The 21,610-nt window shown below is 43.6% G+C and overlaps 1 protein-coding gene across 3 annotated transcripts in view; it reads right to left on the bottom strand.

Annotated features, from left to right (window-relative positions):
- The window catches only part of SDK1 (sidekick cell adhesion molecule 1), a 384,634-nt gene that overhangs the window by 50,197 nt on the left and 312,827 nt on the right, over window positions 1-21,610 (bottom strand). For all 3 annotated transcript variants that reach the window (XM_058850018.1, XM_058850019.1, XM_058850017.1), the window contains 5 exons: window positions 14,670-14,864; window positions 10,530-10,731; window positions 8,642-8,745; window positions 6,545-6,615; window positions 1,856-1,991 (listed from right to left, as the gene is read on the bottom strand). In XM_058850018.1, the coding sequence (XP_058706001.1) occupies window positions 1,856-1,991; window positions 6,545-6,615; window positions 8,642-8,745; window positions 10,530-10,731; window positions 14,670-14,864 (708 nt within the window). The remainder of the gene's footprint in view (window positions 1-1,855; window positions 1,992-6,544; window positions 6,616-8,641; window positions 8,746-10,529; window positions 10,732-14,669; window positions 14,865-21,610) is intronic.

Below are 21,610 nucleotides of genomic sequence, written 5' to 3'. Positions count from 1 at the left end.
AAGCAGAAAGCTTGTTACAGTGCAAGGAAATAGTTATTGCAAATGATGTACAGCAGAGACAGAGGCAAATGAGGCAGCACACCCATACACAGTTTAAGCTTTAGGAATATACCTTGAAGGGCAATAAAATCACATCACTCTCTCGTAACACATCGAGAGCATCTTGCCCACATGGGGCTGTTTCATTTCCCCCTCAAACAGAGGATACACAAATACACAACACAAAGATGTTCTGGCTTTTAGATTAAATAGAACAAATGAGTAAAAATGAAATGATTTCTAGGGGCGAAAGCTCTCAGTGGCGTGTTACATCCTGATTTCTCAAGATGCAAAATTCAAAACCCGAAGAGCTGCAGAGTACTGAGCTGGAACGTGGACCACAAAGTGAACGCTCACATCAGGGCAGGACCTGTTTCTTTAAGCGTGAATTTGATTTCCCACAGTTTCACTTAAAGAATTCAAGATTCCTGCTGTGAGAGAATTGTAATAATATGCTAAACTGTGCGAAACTGTGGGTCAGTGAGGAACAGAGGTGTTCTAAGGTGAGAATTATGAGGAGAAAGAGGGACATTTATCTTAAAATACAATAGTCTCCACCCCTTGCTCTCCCTGTCTCTTGACTCCCTGGAGAGATACAGCTCATTTTTTCTCCTCTACAGTGATTAGGAACATTGCTGCAGGGCCAGACAAGAAGAGGAAAAAGACAAAACTGGTTTGTTTCACAGGCTCCCCGTCTTGTGAGAGCATCCAAATTCATTATTTCATAATGTACACTGCTAGTAATTCAGTTCTTGTCTGAGAAAAACTCTTCTGCATTCCTACACCTATGAGAATTTTACATCTCTGTCCTGGCTCAAGCTGCTCAGTTTGGGAAGTCTCATTATCTCTGACCACATAAGTGAGGTCAGAGTTAGGTGCTTCCTTTATATTTAAAGCATCCACTTATCCACACCCTCATTAAAATTCACTCTTGCTTTTGTAGAAATCACTTCTATGGGTTCAGGAAAGCATGGCAAATGATGTAAGATATTGAAATAGTCTCATTGAACCCCATTCTGCTGCTCTTGGAGTATCATTTTATCCTGAATATTCCAGGGACATCAAAGAGGACAAAAGCTGGTCTCTCCATGAGCACATCTCATTGCTGGACCTTATTCCTCAAGCTACTGAGTGTTCACATGTCTGCCTCACATCATCTTATTCTGCCTATTCTTCCCTCTGATTTCCTTTCTAGCCTTTATCTAAAAAGTCTTTTCATTTTTTTCTATTATTCCTCTCCCTCCCCACCTTCCTTCCATGTGAGCCATAAATCCCAGTGACTGACATGGAAAGCAGGCACCTAAAAATTCTTGCTCATCTTTGCTATTTTCTTTTGAAATATGGACAAGCACTTTGAAATTATAAAAATTCTATTTTAAAATTCTCCTCAGCTGTTTTCCTCATACTGTTAAAGGAAAAAACAAAATGTCAATTATAAAAACTATTGAAAAAAACAGCAAGAAAGGAAAAAGTTGCCAGCTGAGGAAAATGAAGTGTCTGTCATTTAAAGGCAGAACAAAGTGTAGCAGGGTAATTATGAAGTGGAGGTAGAGGGAAGCAGGAAATCAGAGGGTACGTGGGGGACAGACCATCAATTCCAGCACGCTGCCAGAGATCAGCACAGACCATTACAATGCTGGTCACACTGAAGTCACTTGCATTTTTCAGCATCTTCAGGCTGATTGTGTAAAACCTGAATCATTCCCAGCACTCTCAGACTTCCATTTTATTTCCATGGGGCAAGAGGGGGTGCAGTGCCAGGTGCAATGACAGATTACCACTGTGGGATATTTTAAGGTCTAAAGCACAGGCTTACGTGTGAGCTCTGCTCTTAGAGCTGAGGGGTTCTGGATGTTTTTGGATTCTGTCCCAGGCCCGGTGTCGTAATCCAGCTCCCGGTAGTAGATGCGGTATCCCAACAGGAGCCCGTTCAGACTCTCCACTTTGGGGGGCTGAAAAACATCCACGTGAATGAACAACAGGCTGGTTAGGACGGGCATGGCAGCAAACATCCATCACCAGGGGCAGAGGCTCTGTGCTCTGGTGAACACAGACACCAATAATTCACAGCTTGGATGGTTTGAAAAGCACAGGTTAAAGGCAACTTTGAGGATTTTGCTCAGCTGTGGCCATTGCAAAAGGCTCTTGACTGAAAAATCCACACCATGAACCAAACCCCTTTCCTTCTTGGCCCACAGAAACCTGGCTGTGATGGTAAAGTATAAATAAGCACTCCCTGGAGATGCAGGTTGCCTTCCACCAACACTGGAACACGAACAGTGTTTCACTGCTTTCACAAGGAAATAAACTATTTTATCACAGACAGAATTTCTTTCTTTTCCTTGGGGACTGATCGTAGGACAGTCTTCATTTGCCATTATTTTATTGAAAGACTGATGAGCAAATAAAAAGGAAAATAAAAAGGAATAATAAAAACTGTTCTGGCTTTGATTAGGAAGACAAAAATAGGTCTAATAACAACCTCATACAGGCATTTAGACAGAAGTTACAGTGTGATGGGCCCTGGTGTGGGCACAGAAGGAAACCAAGGGCTCCTCCATAACAGCTCAGAGCAGTTTGGCACATGCAGCCATGGGGTGGCTCAAATATGAGGTTTTTTTCCTTCTGCATCATGTTAGGAGATGCTCAAAGACAAAACACCTCAGCAAGGCTTCTCCAGCAGCCCCTCACATCCTCCTTCAGCTGCAGATACACAGCTGGCACACTGAAAAGGAGATTTGTGTCTGGGTGGATTGCTTAAGTAGAGACAAGCACAGGGATTCCTCATGTTTTGGAAAAAAAAATTACTTTCCTGAGTCTAATGCAGGCTAAGAACTACAGAGAAGAGATGCCTTGAGCCATTTATCTTCTAAAGATTCTTTAACTGAAATGTAAGGGGCTGGAAATATAAATGAAAAGGATTTTAATGATGATCTTGCCTTTAATCCAGAAAGATCCTTACCAGCCTTGAGAACGTTACTAAGGAAAAACACTGTATAAAAATTAACTGCTGGTGTGAAACACTGTCACAATAGAAGGTAATGCCCCATGTAATTTTAATGAAGAAAGTAAGGACATCTTGATAGAAAGGAGGAAGATCTTTGGTAATAACTTGGCATTCTGCTTCCAGAAATGACATGAATTTTCCATTAGTCCATTACAATGGCAAGAGGAGGGTGAGGACTGTCCTGTCTCAGTGCCAAGTACCTTGCTTTGGGTGAGGGCTGAAGGAATTAAGTAGAAAGACTGCAGTTTATGGAAACCAAAAAAGAAAATTACATGAACCAGAGTAAAAGGAAACTACACAGCCAGCAGGAAAAGGAGCAGAACCTGCTCCAGCAACAAGCTGACTTCTTTTGCAGCTGCCCTGCACAGAACCTGCTGAAAACAACCCAAACTCTCTCAAGATTTCACTTGCTCTGCCTGGTTGGAGATCTCTTATTCATTGATTTGTGCTCATCATTGTGCTCCATCCTCTGGCAAAGCTCTGAGCACCTTTCAGTGGCATTTGGGATCTGCATCAGAGAACGATGCTGTGGATACAGGACTGTGAGGGACCTCGAGGACCATCAGGGCTGGGATCTCCCCTCTGCAGAGCCCCAGCTGCTGGGAGCTCCTTTCACAGACAGAAACACCTCTACCAGAAACAGAGCTGACCCTTCAGCTCTGCAGAATTCCTGCTGGGAAGCTGTTCCCAGCCTCACCACTCGGGCGCTTAGAAACCTTCATTTAATTTCTAATCTAAATAATTCATAGCTGGTTTCTAACCATTTGTTCCTGTGCTAACATTGCCTTTTGGGTTAAATTGTTCTTCTCCCTGTGGGGTGTTTACTCCTGTGATGTATTTTAGAAAGGGCAATCATATTCCCTGTACGACTGCATTTTACAAGGCAAATAAATCAAGCTCTCGAACAACAGGATTTCCTAATCTCAGGCTGAGAGCCCCTTGTCCAAGGGACTAAGAAAATAGGCCAAATAAAGTGCCAGGTTTCTCCAGGGTTAGTGCTCATGGACCACCTGAAACACTCTCCTGTGCAAGAAGATGAGGTGGGGTTATTGGAAGTTATCAGTATCTTTCTCCTGATTTTTTCTTTTTTTTTTTCTTTTCCAATCTTTTGCCTTTCTGTTTTCTGTATTACACTGTAGTTACTTTAGCCCTGATGGTGCCCTTGCAGAGAAGGGCTCCACAGCACAGCAGTGTCCTTGCCTACCTATAACTTTTCCCATTTTAATTACTAACAAACTTTTCTTAAATGTGGGGGGGAAAAAATAGTTGAAGTGAAATATCCTGCAGAACTCTAAAAGGAAAACCCTGCTGAAGCTGAGGAGGAGCCTGTGACTCCCTGCTCTGTCATGTAACTGCTTAACAGGTAAAGCTTAATTTCTCATTGTGGCCCAATGCTGATCTTACCAGAGCAAACATTGTTTCCTTACACTATCATGTGATTCTCCATTTTTAACTTCCTTGAGATTTAGGACAGGAAAGCTCAGAAAATAAATAGCTTGCAAACTGTCTCCCTTTTTGCCATGGAGATGATGATTCTTTCCTGGAAAGGAACTCTGCTAAAAGGTCAGGTCTTCCACTTCCTATCTGTCTTCTGTGGACAAAACTCTGCTTTTGATGTAATGGATTATTTAGGATTTTGTAGAAAGGCCTGGGGGATCTGCTGAAATAGGTAAAATGGTTATGAGTGGCAGCCCATAATGTTGTACAGAAGTAAGAGAAACATTTTTATGCTGTTTAAAGAGAAATAAATAAATAAATAAAGACTGAAATGTAAGTTTGAATAATTGTTATCTCTAAGGCAGAAGCAGAACAGTACATGATCCTGATGTTAAGTGTAACATCCTCCAGAACATTTGAAATAACCCTGCATTATTGATACAACAGACCTCACTGGAAATTACTTATTTTCTTCCTCCTTTAAATTTAAAAATAATGGACTGATTGGACCAAGCAGCTGAAAGCCCAGATAGTGCATCCAGAGTTTGTTTTGTGAATTATTAACACATCTCAAAGTTAAAAATTTAGCTTTGCTTGGAAATCCACTCTCCCATTTAGCTTGACTGCTGTTTTCAGTTTACATTATTTCTTAGACACTGCTGTGAAACTTCCTCCTAATTGGAGGCTATTGTGGGACTTGAAGATTTTTGTTTATTTGAAAAATATAGTACGGTTGAATTACCAGGGCCTATTAATATACATGTGGTAATGACATATAATCGCCCACAACTCCCTGGAGATGGCTCTGGCACAACAACCCCATTTCACTTTCATGAAATGAAAAGCATCCAATTACCTAAACAACCACCTATTTCACATTAACTACACACCAGTAATCAGTCAGCTGGGGGAACGTTTATTTCTGTGGTCCATCGTGCCTCACATCATCTTTGTCTTCTCTTTCTGTTTTTTCCCCTTTGCTGGGGGCTCTTGTTGTAGGTGGGGAGGTAGATTTGCATCTCTCCATAATTCCTTTGGTAAAACTGCTCAACATGTCTCCTATTTGCTCAACATGCTGTAAGCAACGCTGCTGCTCAGGATTTTCCTGCGTGAGCTGGGGCAGGCACCCAGCAGCACAGCCAGGCAGATCTGAGAGCGCTGCTGCACAGCAATAAACAAACCCTCATCCATATATTTTCCTTCCAAAAATGCAAGGAGTCCCATCTGTACTGTAAATGCATATGTACATTTTTCACTGTAATGCAATCTGTCCAAAGTCATCCCTGTGAAGTGTGGGGGACATTGTCTGGGGAGCAGGGTGGGCAGAGGCTCTCCAGGATGGGTTATGGATAACGTGCAGCACCCCACTGGGGTCCCTCTTTTAATGCCCACTCTGCAAAAAGAAACCTCAGGCACTGGGTCACAAAATGTTCCTGCATCTCCCAGGAGGCCAGGATTGAGAGATAAAGGAAGGCAGAGAAAATGCCAATATAAAATGCAGACTTGACACAAATACTTCCCCATCCAACCCAGAGAGACTGCAGAGAGCTCGAACTTTCTTTTCTCTGAAGAAACTCCATGTTTCCCTCTCAAAGAGTCAAGAGGGTGTATGGAGCTTCTCAGAGGTATGAATGGGATCTCAGGCACTGATCTCAGGCTTCTGATCATTCCAGCAGCAGGAGGAGGCTGTGCATGATGTGAGCTTTTGATTACCTGATCTTACCAACACCATTCTCCGTGGAATATTTTCCATATAAAGATGCACATCCACGGATAGCAACGGAAGGGGAGGAGAATCTGACAATTAACAATCTTGGACATGGCTACAGACACTCCTTTACCTCCCAGTGGGGCACAAAGTAAAAGCAACTGCCAGGAATCTCCATTCATCACTAAAATTTATGCTACATCAGGCAAATAAGGAAGTAGCTACAGTCCTTCAATGTTAGTACAATACTTCCAGCTCAAGAAAATGTCCCTGGCAATTCACCCTTAAATTCAATGAGTCAAAGCAGCCAAAAAATTGTTCAAAGGAACATCAGAATTTTTCATTTTACCTACCTGCCACTGCACAAGGACAGAGGAAGTTGTGTGGGGAGTTACTAACACAGAACTGGGTGGTTCATCTGGAACTGAACAAGAGAAAAAGGAAACAAAAGCAGTTACAGCAAGAGGGTGAAAAAGGGGCAGCTTTTCTTTCATTCATCAGGTTCTTTTTCTTCACTGCTGAAGGAAATCTTGCATCCTAGCTGCTTCGTGGTGGGTCTCAAAAGGTGGATGTGGGTGTTGGAACCCAGGGAGAAGCCAGGCCCTTCTCTTACATCCCTTGCTCTATCTGTGGCCTTGGCAGCTTGAGCAGAGTAAGAAAAGCTCAGGGCATAAACCTGGAGGAAGCTGCAGCAGCCAGCTGCTCACAGACCACCAGATGCCCATCTGTGAGGAAGTTAAACCAGCTGTGTGCTGGCTCCAATTGGTGACAAAACGGCTCTCAGATTTTTCAGGAGATTTTTTGCCACCTTTGGGGCAAGCCCACCTTGAATTTAGGAGTCTGTGCCACATAGTCACGCCTCATTTTAGTCAGGACAGCTTAATTTACCACAGGTTAACCCCTTCCTGTGCCCACAGCCTGTGGCACTCCCAGACACTCCAGAGCAGCTCAAAGACATCAAACTCCTTATCAGGAGCTCACAGCCCTCCACAGTGCAATGCTCTGTGCTGCTCAGCAGAATAAATGCTCAGTTTGTTGGGGAAAAGAGAAACTTTCACAGTTTTTCCTGGTTGTATTGTGATGAGGCCAAGCACAACTCTGGATCCACTGTAGCTAAATTCAAAGGGAACTTAAAATGAAATTTTAAATTCCAAAACAGTGAGTCAGTGCTGCCTGATTAGCACCAGTCACAGCCCGCACCGACCCTGCTGCTGCTGTGCAGGAAGGTGGAGAGTCAGGATGCCTTTAAGGGGCTGTTTACCATTAGTCAGGTGTTACATGGGTTCCTGTTTAACTTCCCACGCTCCTGAGCTCTGTCCTCTGCTCTTCTGATTTCAAGATGACATTCCTTGGCAAAATGGCTTCCTATTTTTACATCTCAGTGTCATTTCTAACTCGTCACTCCTTGCTCTGCAGGAAATTATTCCTAGCACCATATATATGTATAGCTATGGAATCATTTAGGTTGGGAAACACCTCTAAGACCATCAAGTCCAACCTTTAAGTCAGCACTTCCAAGCCTGCTGTTAACTCATGTCCCCAAGTGCCACATGTACGTGGCTTTTAAATCCCTCCAGGGATGGAAACTCCACCACTGCCCTGGGCAGCCTTTGCCAGTGCCTGAGAAACCTTACAGTGAAGGAATTTTCCCTCATATTAACTCTAAACCTCCCCTGGTGCAACCAGGCCATTTCCTTATGTCCTACCACTTCTTACTTGGGAGAAGAGATTGACCCCCACCTCACAGTATCCACATATATATACATATATATATATTTATCCATATGTGTGTCCCAGGATTACCCAACTTTCCAGGGTAAAAGCACATCCTGATGCTTTTCCTACTTTGCAGAGTTCCTTCCTCCATTCAAGACATCAGAGCTACTTCTGCATTCAGGCATCGACTTTATACAATCAAGGAATTAGAAGCTGATCTCTAAGGCTAAAAATAAAAGCCTTGTCAATGTCATTCACAGTTTATTAGTCCTGATCTGCAGGATTAAATGCTCATGTTTCCAGGAGCTTCATACTCTTTCTCACTTATACCTCAGCAATTTTGCCATTCTGCAGACTGATGTGGATTGTGAGGGGAAAACAATTGAAGAAACTTCTTCAAATGTATGCAGGGTTCTACATTTATTTTTAATGCTCTCTTGTAAATTATTCAATTTCTGCAAAGATAATGGTTAGTGCAGAGTTTGGAAGCCAATCAAACGAAGTTTAAATCCATTTTGAGACTCCTGAAAGTATGATTCATTATCAGAGGGCACAGCAGGACACTTAAAGGCTGTCTGTTAATTCAGCCATATCTCATTGCTACCTGTGTCAACTTCCTGTGGATAAAACTGCTTTGGCTGCTGGTTTTCACTCCAGTCTCCATGGATAACACCCTGCAGTGGTTCCAGGAGCCCCTCAGTGATGCCCCCAGTGTGTCTCTCCTCCTCCCTTACCATCCTGCAGGGTTGTGACCGCCTCTGTCTCCGCACTGAAGTCGCTGTCCCCGATGTCGTTGGTGGCCTTCACTCGCAGTTTGTAAGAGGTGAACGGGTTCAAGCTGTGGAACGGGGAAAACAAGGATGGAATCTCCCTCCCTCATCACAACTTGCCTCCACAGAGAACGTGCCCACTGCCCACCAGAATCACTGAGCAGTTTGTCTCCTCTCCCCATCGCCTTTTCTCTGCTGTCTCCCCTGGCTTTCCCAGGTGTTCCCACCCCTGCTGCCACCAGCACCTTCCCAGAAGTTCCCTGCCCTGGGTTCCCAGAAACACTCATTGATTTGTTGCTGAATTAGGCACCAGAGGCTAAGCTCATGGAGCAGCCCATGAGTGGGGCTCGCTGTCTGAGCTCTGCATGGCTGTGCAGAGCCTGGCTTTGCTGAGATATCCTCCAAAGCCATCTGGGTCAGCCCATCCTCCAAGCACGGGTGGGGAGGAGGCAGGAGACGTGCCCAGGGTCAGCCCAGCAGGCTCTGGAATTCAAAGTGCCAGCTCCTGACTAATTCCCTACACCACACCACTTGATCAGTGCATTTCACTCCTGCTGAACCCCAGATTAATGCCATTACTCGGATTATTTAATAAAGACAGCAACAACAGGTTCCCTGCAGCTCTTTTATCTATGTGGTGCTTTAAGATATGCAAGGAGTGACTTCCAGCTGACATAACCTTGCAAAGATGATTCTGTCTTGGCTTGGCAGGGGAGGTGAAGGGGAGGCTGCCTTTGGAGTCACAGGCAGAGGTTTGAAATGCAGAGCTGTAATTTACGGGGGATTTCACTAATTAATTGGTAGTGCCTAACCATCCACTGGCAGATGTAACACTGACTACAAACCCAAGTTACTTGTAAGGAATGATTAAACACTAAGGATGATGCATTCTGATGGGCAGCACTCTCACTCCCAAGACTCTTCTGGACATCCACAAGAAAGTGCTTTTAGGGAGAAGAAATTTCTTTCAGCAGGGCCACCCTATCAGGACAGAATTATTTACCTACAGCAACTTAATTAATGTGAATCATCCTTTTTCATCTTTTCTTTTCAGTCATGCCAATGTCAAGTCTAAGTGACATAGATGGTTTCCTTGTTTTTACAGGTTTTGACTGGAAAGATACTGGCACCCAACCAGTGAGCTGCCATGTACCACAGCCACCAATGCTTTTAATAACAGACCTGAAAAATCTGTATCTGAATGCTCAGAATACCTGATTCTCCTAAAGCTCACAGCCTTTTAGAAATAATCTGATTTGTACTGGCTCGTCAACAGAGGAAATGGACAGCAAAACAAGTACCTGCTCATAGACATTCAATTACTTCTGCTGATGTTACAAGGACTTTAATTACACCAGTATTGCAGAGGTTATAATGAAGCCTGAATAACAAAGTTTAAACATTCTGATGCTATCTATAAACTTCAGTATGGAAAATACAGATAAAAATGGTTCTCATTTCATCTGGAAAAGCTTATATAGAGATAATTGCAATGCAGCATTCAGAGTGGATTTTAACATCAGTCACTACAGAAAGGATTTTTAACTAGTTGTATTTTACAGAGCACTGTGTAGCTACATATGATTTAGCCTGAGTAGTGTTATCTGTGGTGCTGAGCTTCCAGGAAAGGCTTCAAAAAGATGCACTGCAGTCCAACTTTAATTAGATTTATTGCATGACCTTCAGCAAATCTCCCAACTGCTGTTCATAACACCATCTCTAAAATGGAAGCAGTGGCCTCACTTAACCTCTCTCCCCCAAAAGGAACGTGAAGCAGAGTGATGCTTGTTTTGGTTTCCTAACTCATGGGAAAGCATGGGAATTTCTGTGCTAGCCTGGGCTCACGTGGTACCTTTCGATAACGCAGGATGTGGCCTCGTGGCTGATGGAGGAGGAGTAGGTTTGCCAGTCTCCATGAGGCAGCTCCCGCACTTGGACTGTGAAATATCGGATCGGTGAGGATCCGTCGCTGCCGGGGACCCACGTCAGCAGCAGGCTCCGGGAGGACACGTCACCCTGCGGGGTCATCACCTGCCTGGGAGGTGCTGGTCGTTCTGCAATCAAACCAGAATTTAGCTGCTTGGAGAGGAAATCCAGAACAATGTAAAATGTGACAGCCTGGTCAGATTTTCACAGTGGTAAAGCCATGGGCATTGAATTTTTGGATTTGCCACATGAAGTATACAACCATCCCATTCCTTAACCTTCTACTGCAAGGAGAAGAAGTAAAACTGATTATTATCTCCCTGCATCAAAGGTCACCACAGGATATAAACCTTTCACACAGTGGCCCTCAAACTTAGGGGGGGAACTTGACCCAGCAGGTTAAAGAAAAATCATCAGGACTGGCAGCCCAGCAAAGCAAGGCAATCTTTAATGAAACTCAGCTCTGCTCCTGGCTGCAATTGCTCTTTTGACAGAATCTGTAAATTAGCTCAATTTTTAACCTGTTCTTACTCCTTGGTACCAGGAACTCTGTTCTCTCTGTGCTATGCAGCGTCCTCTTCCCCCAGCTGAGGCACAAGGAAGAGGAAGGGGCGAGCTGGAACAGGCTGTTGTGTGGCAGAGTCCAAGCACACAAAGCTGAAGCTGAATTTCTGGACCAGACAAGGAACCAGGAAGCTCCTGGTGCTGTGGCTTCCAAACCCCAGCCTGGAATCAGCACAGAGCTGGGGCTGGAGCACCTGGTGCAGGTCCCTTCCAGAGCTCCCCAACTCTTCCTTTCATACCCACTAACCTTGAACCTGCAAAGTCAAACCAGGCAGTGCTGAGGGAGATCTCTTCAGAGTAATTACCCTCACACCTCTGGGATGAGCAGGGAATGGCAATGCAGGTGTAAGCATGCCAGCCCCCAACTGTTTCATTACAGATCTCCTTTCCCGTCACCGCGTCTCTGCACTCCATCGATTTCAATAGAGAAACTCTATAGAGTGAGGAATAATTGTTTAATTGTTTATCATGAAGATTATTGATTCTGATTAAAATGTGTGGCATGTAATAAAGCAGAAATTGATTGGAGACACCGCAGTGACTTGCTTTTGAGAAGCAATTCAATTCAACTTCATCAGCACTTGTTTCCATAAACACACCTCTGCCTGCCTGATTCCTCACAGCTCCGTGTGGCCAGCGCTTCATTTCCCTGCCATCCCCTAAAACCATTTCCTGCGTGTTTTGGCATTTCTCTGCAGCCTGCTCTCGCTGACATCAGTGCCCAAAGACTTGTAAGCTATTAGCTGGAGGAAGCCCTGGGTGCCAGCAGGCTGCGAGCAGCAGCACGACGCGAAAGGTCAGTGCCTTACACTGACAGGCGGAGACAGGGACGCGGGGTTATTCCATGCCAGGGAGGGAGAGTCATGCAGGGATTTTATACATTCTGCTGATAAGCTCTGCACTTTTGGGCAGGTCAGATCTTGCAGTCAGTCTCCCATGATTGGGTTTCCTTCTGCTGCTAATGGGAGATTTTAAAATCTCCTGTGTTGCAGGATATACTCCCTGACTGTTTGTACAAACCCATTAGTATAAAGAGTTTATTTATGGGAGTTTAGCCACAAGCAAGTGCTAAGGTGAGACTGTCAGTGCAGGCTTGACTCTACCAGGCCACACGACTCTATAGACTACTTTTAATTTCTTGCTACATTTAAATTTTTTGACCCAATTCTGCCTTGATCACCGGTGTTGACTATTCTGAAGTGTAGATTCAAAGCATTGCAGCAGAGGCTCTGGAGAATACAGATATACAATATAACTTGGGATCTATAAATCACAGGCATCACTGCAAAATGTAAAGATTTATACTGGGATTAAGCAAGGAATTTACAAGGGCAAGAGTGACCAATTTTGTTAATTTTCAGGAGAATTGTTGTGTCTGTCTACCTCAATATCAAGCACTGTGAGGATATTAAATATATCTTTATTAACAGGAATTAAACATATTTTCATTCTAGAATATTTATTGCCATGTATACACTTTTCAGGTTAATTTCTTGTTAGAAGAATAGCTGCAGTGCATAAATTTCTTTATCATCCCCTTTTATAATTCTTGCTGATGTGAGATAACACACTGTTATTCTTACACTTTATATGGGACCAGTAAACTTGTAGCTCCAAAGCACACAGAGACCCAGCAGAGCTGTCCATCAAAAAGAGAAAGGGATCATGTTACACTGTGATTTGGGTACTCAAGATAACCCTACAGCATTGATAGCAACAAGGGGTCATTGTTCCCACAGCAGAGCTGGGAGCTCTGCCTTGAGCCATTGTGCGTCCTTGTGCACAGTCTGGGGAATCTCAGCACATTTTATTGAGCAGGAGAGGCTCTGAGCTTTGAGAATTCTCTTTTTTTTGGCATGGTGGGCTTTTTTTTGAAGCCTCCACATGTCAGGCTTTGAACCTCCCCTTTGACAGCAATCAGACGGGGGTGGGAGAAACCTTGAGCTGATAAATCTCTTTGATGGACAGTATCTTTAACAGAGGCACTTCCAATTTCCTAATACATCTCCAGAGGTTCTTTCTCTGAGGACTGCACTGTTATGCACTGAGAAGGCTGCACATGATCTGCAGAGCTTTGCCAGAGGGAATTTTAAACCCAACCAAACAGGCCAGGATAGTTGAAATGCATCTCACAGGCTCTTGCTGAACATCAACTTCCTCCCTTCTTAGAAGTGTTAAAGAAAAAGGAAGACATTGTTGGCAAATACAATGGGAAATCCTTACTCTTGCAATAAATGTTGTGTAGAAAGGACTTTAAACAAATGACTGCTTATCAAGCACATTTTAGGAATTAAATGTCACTGGTTGCATTATAGTGCATAACTTGGGCAAGAACCAAGAGCAGGCCACAAGCACATGCAGAACTTCTAACAACAGTTGAAAGATGTCTGTGGAGGTCAGGCCTGGTGACCTCCTGGAGTGTGCTCCTCTCTAAACTGTGACTTTTACCAGGCACAGGAGTTGTATGGTTCTAGTTTTTGAGGGAGAGTTTTACTTTAAAAATATCAATATCCAGACATCACATGGCACAAAACCCAGTGGTGCTGATAGATTTACCCTGGCTTGTTTTGATTTTGGCAGCTCAAGAGATCAGATATGTTCTTTGCAGTGGAACGTGGCCTATGTGCAAGACCAAGGAAAAACCCCCACTTTCTTTCTCCACCAGCATATTCACCAATATATCCTCTTTAGCACTGAATTAAAAAAAAACCTAAAAATCTTCATGCACAAGTAGAAAATGCAAATTTTTTTAACTGAAGCTCTACAGATCAGTACTAAAACTGGAGGAATGAGCAGTTCCTTGAGCCAAAGCATTAAAAACAAGCAGTGATGCAGAGCAGATCCTGTAATACCTTACATGTCTTTCACATTTCGGTACATTTGGTATCAAAGCATCTGGTTTCATTTACACACACATGTAAATGCCACCTTATAGATTCCCTTCAGAACAGAATTTGTCTGGAGAGTCAGGATGCAAACAACCATTTCATGGCTGATGCAAGAAGCAGAAAAAGTCTGGGCAATCCAGATGCAAAGGCTCTGCTGGAGCGTGTGGCAGCGAAAGGCCAGAGTAATTACAAACACATTAGGTCAGGGCTGAGGCACAATGGAGGAGCCATGGAGAAATTCTGCAACGCCACTGCCTCCCATTTTGCGTTCCCTAATCAATATAATTCATCCATCACTTACTTTCTTAAGATTGCAATCTTTCTAGAAAACGAGAGAGCTGAAAAAAACCACCCCATCTGACTGCAAAAGGAGGCTGCATATGGCCAATATAGCAGCTGATGGAAAAATCAATTCCAACAGCCTGGCAGGTTAGAAGAACTGTGTCTCATAAAAGTCTGCCTTGCTTTCTGAAATCATGATGTTGCTATGGATTGGGGCAGGTTTATGGGGTGAGAAGGAGGAGGTGTAGCCTGCTATTAAAATCCCCCTAAGTGCAGCACAGGCTCCAGGGCAGGCACAGAAATTCCCTGAACCCACGGCTTGCAAGCATTACCTCGTTTCTCAGTGGTGATCACCGTGGCTTCCAGAGGCTCCCCCCAGCCCTGCCTGGTCTTGGCAGATGTCCTGAAGATGTAGGCTGACTCTGGGCTCAGGTCTGTAGCTGTGAACTGCCGGACTGTGGAGCCAACCTCCACCGTGGTGAACTTGTTGGGGCTGCTGCTGGCCAGGCGGTAGGCGACCTGGTACCCTGCAAGCAGAGAGGGGAAAAGGCTCAGCTGGTCTCTCTAGCAGGGACAAAAGAGCACCAACACTATTAGTTTATCCTAATTACATGCTTATCTGATGTCAGGAGAAAAGTAATTTACTGCCTTTGGTGTTATAAAGCTCTGTTTTTTGGCAGATGCCACACACCTTATAAAGGAAATCACACACACGAGGCTCTGCTGGATACAACTGCCATGAAACCAAGTTCACGTTCCATCCTTTAGGCCAACAAGATGCAAAACCAGTTTAATCTTTCCTGGGCATACTGGTACCTTTTTGGAAAGCAAAGGAACAGAGTTGGTGCAATGTGTCACCTGACTGAGGTGGTTCAAGGCAACGCTCCAGTTCCAGATTTCCAATCCAAGCTCACAGGTTGTTCTGCCCTCTCCCAGTTTCAGCACTGGTTTAAATTCAAGGTTCTTTAGCTGCAGCTCCAGCAGCTGGGCTGCCCAAACCATGCAGCTTTCACACTACTCCAGTCAAAGCTTGCTCCTGCACGTGCTTTTCCCTCAGCAGTGAGTGCCAGAACTGCCAATAATGCCACCCTTCTGTCATTCAGCATCGCTGCCCCTGCCCAGAGCCTGAGCAAGGAGCCTGCAAGCTCTGTGGTCCTGCTTCATCCATGCAGGTCTCAATAATCAATTTTGCTGATGCCTGTAAGCGATAACCCCCCTTCCACCCTGCCTGACAATCAAGAGCTCACAGTTTAGCCTGGGTTATTAATGATTCCATTGTGCAAGGAGGGCTTCCAGGGTTCTTACGCACCACTAGCGACAACTGTCCCCCAAAGAGGGTCTGCCAAATGTTCAAATTCATTCTGTAAACCCAGAAATTCAATCAGGCTCTCACTTCTGGAGCTCAATGGTAACTTCCAGTCCAGCAGCTGACTTCCAAAATCAATTAATAGCAGAACTGACGTGGGGTTTTATTGCCCAAGCTGAATGTATGATTAAATGCTCCATGGAGTTACACAGGGCAGAGCACAGCCAACAAATCCAAATCAAACCAGCTGAAAACAAAACAGTCATGGCACAGTTCTGCCAACCCTCTGCTCATCCTCTGAATGACAAAAGAGGTCTGCAGCACCTGAGCCATCTCTTTCTTATGGAATTAATATCCCAGCTAGAGTTTGAACTCCCACCGCATCTTGGCGGTAACAAGACCAAGGGGAGCCAAACCTGGCATGGTTCATTTGGGAAGGTCAGTGCATGAAATCTGAAGGGCTGATCTTACCTATGGCTATTAGAGAAAACCCAATGACATTTATTTCCCACTGTGAATATGCCACAATTGCCACATTGCCATCCACAGAAAAGGCCTGGAGTTCCTGCAGTCCCTGGAATCGATGCCACTCGTGTGTGGCGCACTCTGACACAAACAGTGGCATTTAATTGGGATGCAGATGGTATTAATTTTGTTGTGCTGACTCTCAAAGTGCCACTGATGATGCACCAGGGTTTCCTTGTTCTTTCTTTTCTGGAAGCTCCTTGGGGATGTGGGGCAACAGTCACAGCTGCTTGACATGGAACAATTTGCACCGGCACCTCGAGGAGTGAGCTGGCTTTTCCTGTGCCTTCAGCCCCAGCTCCCACAGGCTGTGGTGGGTTTATTCCCACAGGAACACTTCCATACCCGGGTGGACAGCTTTAGATCTCTTCAAAGGCTGGGAATAATGTCTTATGAGGAGTGCCTGAGGACTTTGGGCTTGTCTAGGCTGAAGGCTGAGGGGTGACCTGGCTGTTCTCTGCAGCTCCCTGAGGAGGGGGTGTAGAAAGGGAGGTGCTGATCTCCCAGGGTGGGAAAACACTGCTGCAGAGAGGTGGTGGCTGCCCCATCCTTGGGAATACACAAGGTCAGGTTGCACACGGCTCAGAACAACCTTTTTTAGTTGAGAATGTCCCTGCCCGTGGCAGGAGGGTTGGACCAGATGGCTTTCAAAGATTGCTGCTAACCCAAACTATCCAGGTTCTATGATCTCCCTGGGACTGATAGGACATGTGGGGATGGTTCAAAACTGCTTCAGCCAAGGTTCACACTGGACATGAGGAAGAATTTATTTACAGAGAGGGTGGTCAAACCGTGGAACTGCCTTCCTGGAGAGGTGGGCAATGCTTGTCTGTGTTTAAAAGCCATTTGGATTAAGCCCTTAATAATGTTGTAACTTGCTCAGCACTGAACTGGTCAGGCAGCTGGACTTAATTATTGTTACAGGTGCCTTCCAACTGGAATAGCACATTCTATTCTATTCTATTGTAATCAATTAAAAAGTCTCCTGATTTTTCAGTGCTCCCGAGTGTGCTTAGATCTCAGCAAAGTCTTGGGGGCTTACACTTTCAACATTTCATTCTTTCACCTGCAAATTATCTCCTTTTATCCATGGGTCTAGTTCTTCCATTACTGGTCCAATATATTTCAACAAAGTATTTCTGTACCTTTAATGCTGCAATATTTTGATCTTTTTAAAAAGTCCACAGAAAGAGAGCAACGGGGAGAAGGAACTCATATATATGATCTTTTTTTGTTTATACTGATGTGAAGAATGTGGGAGTGAAAACCCCAGTGCAGGATCTTAACAAGGAGGAAAAATAGTCAAAGAAAAGCACTGGGGAAATTTTGACAGAAGCAGGAAAAATGAAGGAAAAAGCAACTAAGATGGCTAAAGAAGCTTGATAAAGGGACATAAGACGTAAAGAATAAGACCTGGAGGGAAACAGAGAACATTAAAAGAATAGAAAAGTTGATTTATCTAGTTATTAAAAGATAAGTACGATATCTGGGACATATCCTTGTCGCGTAATTTCCTCTCTTTTCTAAACCTTTGTAAAATATGAAGTGTAGTTAAAATGTAAGGGGGGAATAGAAAGATAACTATTTACTGCTAAATGGTGGCACTCATGCTGGAAGGCAATTACAAACACACCCAGGTTAGGAAAAGGAACACATACATATCTAGGACAATATCTTACACAAGAGTGGGTCTGTGGCTAGTGAAAAAATTAATTTAGCTGTGAGAAAGAGGAAATCACTTGTCACAGCCTGTGTCTGTGACAGGCTCTGCAAACTGCCTTTCCTTGCATCCCTGTGAAAAACAGCACCAGCTCTCACTGCCCCCTCCTGCATCTGCTGTTGGCTCAAAGTCTGAGGAAATATCAGTTTTCCTGAGTTTACAAAACCACAGCCATCCCCTTAACAGATTTCCTAAGAAACTCAACACATCCATAGGTCTGATTCCAAGGCAAATATCCAAGCTCTATCCCTGAACTCAGCTCATTTTTATTGCTACCTACAACCCACCTGAGAGACACCCAGTACTTCATTCTGACCCCCTGCATCTCCAGTTAGTTCATGACAATGGGCATCCAGACAGGCATAAAAAGCATTACTTTTATTTTTTCTGAGTGGCACAGAAGACTCAGTACTTAAGCTACAGCTTGGATAATAACTAGGGCTAATGCAAGATCAAAAAGATAAAATTATTAAGTTGATGAATTTCAGCAGCAAGGGATAGGAGAAGAAAGGAAATGTTAAGTGAAATCAAACGAGGCAAATCAATAGAGGTAAATGGAAAGTGTTCAAAGAGAAATTAATGTATGCTTGAGGGCTATAACAGGCAATTGCTGCAGTGAAGGAATGAGCAGCTTCCTTTCCTTACTAGATTATGACAATAAGATGTTGCAGATATCTTAGGAAAAATAAATTTAAAAATCCAAAGTTATGAATGAAAGTATAACCTTTAAAAGGTGATTGGAGGAAACTTGAGGGAAAGGAATATCTTACAGAATGTGAAATATCTGGATGGTCAATAAGAATACATATTATTTTCTTAACTTATTTTCCATATACTATTAGATCTCAAATATTTTCTGCTAGCAGGAGTGCTGCCACTCACCAGGCCAAAACAGCATTAAAACCCCCCCTGAAAGATCAAGTCTTCAGGAGTTTATTTATTCATTGAAACGAGGCTTATTTTTCACTTTAGCATCTTTTTGAGCATTTTTTTGTGCAAGGAGTTCCACGAGCTGCACATTTCCCAAACTCAATAAATGGCAGCTGCCTGTTAAACGTTAGGTGACCGCAACGCAGCCGCTGGATTCCCCAAAGCAAACAGGCAGGAGGAGGGTGACAACACCCCGTGAATATCAAAAAGCTTTCAAGCTCATCACCATACAAAGCCCTTCAAGAAGTGACAGCACCCGTTGGTGCAGGCCACGGTGCAGCAGAGATACAAACACTTATTAATTTGTCACAGAACTCGGGGAGAGCCGAGCGATATCGCGAGGTTACGCTCGGCGCGGCGGAGCAGCAATCCAGTTTGTTGATTTTCCTGCTTATCTGTTTTAGGGCCAGCGGGTGTGCAAATGCAGCCTGGGATCAAAATAGGAATTTGTAAACATGGATTACATCCAATTTTGGTTCTAATTCTCGACGGAGTTCTTACACTGTTTTTTTTTTTTTTTGTTGCAATAAGCTCCAGGTAAACGCTAAATATGAGGATACCGTGAGGAATATTAACCAGGGCCTGGGAGGATGTGGGTTAAGCTCTCGCTTTCAGGGGGAGCTCATAGCTTGAAGTGCACAAATGCACATTAATGCCTCATTTATCTTTAATAGTATTTGAGGAAATTATGTGGGTGCTGGCTGACCTGAGTGCAGAGAGGAAGACAGAGTGAAGCCTCCCATGGTTGGCGTAACATTCCCAGACAGAAAAAGGGAAATATCTCACAGTCTTGCACAGTAAAATATTTAAACAAACAAACAAGTGGTTTTTCCCTCTTGGTGCCTGCCAGTATTTCATCCTGTTAATCTCTCTCTGAAATGCTAGAACATGTTTTTATATAGATTACAGAAATGTTAGCTGCAAAGGTGCGTGTATGCTCAGAGGACAAGGCAGGCAGAGCAGGAACATTAGTTCAAAGGCTCTGAATAGAAGTCGCTCTTCCAAAGCAAGTGGTTTTTCTTTCGAGCCCCATGAGTGAATAGAAGGGCAGCACACAAAATTACGCTCACTTATTTTTCCCAATTACTCCACTTTGGTGCACTTGACCAGGGGGCTGCAGTGGTGTTTTGGAGGTTCATTATAGTAATGAGATGTAAAAAGTGTACAGGGAAAAAAGAAAGCCCCAAACTCCCCAAATTTGCAACCCTTCCTTAGAACGTTACACATTGTTTTTTTATCTGTTTTTGAAGCACAGCTCACTTCTCAGAAAAGATCACAGAAGTACCCAGCATGAGCAATTTTCCCTTTTTCTCTCTTTGCAGCTAACTACTTCCTCCAGGAACCTCAGTATTTCTACCATTGAGAAAATAAAAGTGAGAACTGTTGAATAAAGACAATGGACTTCAAAGAGGTGGATGGGGGGGACTGGCAGGTAGGATCACCCTGGGAAGGAATTCTAAGGGAAAAAGGAATCCAGGTTAGCTGACCGTTTTAAAAGACAAAAAAAAAAATGGTACAACTATCCCAATGCAGACAAAAGATGTTAAGAGGCCAATATGTTTGCATTCAGAGCTCACTAATGACCTGAAAATCAAAAGCAAATTGGACAAAAAGTTGAAACAGGACACAGGTCTAAGGGAGTGTATAAATAGACAGCACAGGCACATAGGGACGAAATCAGAACGGCCAAAGAGCAAAGTGAGTTATCACCTGAAGGGCAGAAAAGGCAATGAGAAAAATTTCATAAATACATTAGAAATCTGAGGGAGAGGAGGAGAACAGGTCAAACAGCAGGAAGAAAAAATGAGCACAAGACAAGAAAAAATGAGCACCTTTCTGCAGGTGAGGCAGAAAGGGAAGGAAGGCTGATACCTGCACTGCTGTATTTTCACACACAACAAGAAGTTGGTGCTGACAAGATCCTCCACAGAAATTAAAAGTGACAACAATGTAAGTAGGGATGTAGGCTGGTATAGAGAACAGGTTAAGGAATATTTAGTTAAGCTGGATGTAATCAAGTCAGAAAGGCCTGATGAAATTTGCCCTGCAGAGATGGAGCCATCTCTGAATAATTAGCCATTCTCTTCCAGGACTTGTGGACGACAGGTGACATCCCAGAACATTACAAAAGGGCAAACAGAGTACACAATCTTTTAAAAGAAGGAGAGACCAACTAAAGGAAATATGGACAAATCAAGCTAAAGTTCAATACACAGAAAGAACCTGGAAAAAAATATGAGTCAATATACAAGCATCCATGAGGATAATAATGTGCCAAGGAACAGCCAATATCTGTTTGACTGGAGCAAATAATAAATATCAAATAATCTGTTTTCCATTTTGACAGTGTAATTGGCCAGGTGGGAAGAGTAGATATGATCCACATTGACTTTGAGTAAGGTTTTAATATGGTTGCACACAGTCCCACCAAAAGCAAACACAATAATAGAATCTAAGAAAAACACCACACATTTTGAGTTGAATGCTTAAAAAAAAAAAAAAAAAGTTGTTATCAATGATTTGCTAACAACCTGTGAGGACATAGTAAGTTCTCATGAGACCTCATGAATGAGTCTGATTCTGTTTAATACTTTCATTAATGACCTGGCTGTTGGAATTGCCAATCTGCTTGCAAACTCCAAAAATGAAACCAAGCTGTGCACACTTTAGAGGACACAAGTGTCATTTAAAGAGATCTGGGTAATGAAGAGAGATGGTCTGGGATCAGTGAGATGAAATCCAATAAAGGCATCTGTGAATTATCACACTTCAAGAGAAAAAGCTGAGTGTTC

The sequence above is a fragment of the Poecile atricapillus genome, chromosome 14 (genome assembly GCF_030490865.1).
Source record: "Poecile atricapillus isolate bPoeAtr1 chromosome 14, bPoeAtr1.hap1, whole genome shotgun sequence".
NCBI lineage: Eukaryota > Metazoa > Chordata > Aves > Passeriformes > Paridae > Poecile > Poecile atricapillus.
Note: the sequence above shows the minus strand (reverse complement) of the source record. Positions and strands in the feature narration are given on the sequence as shown.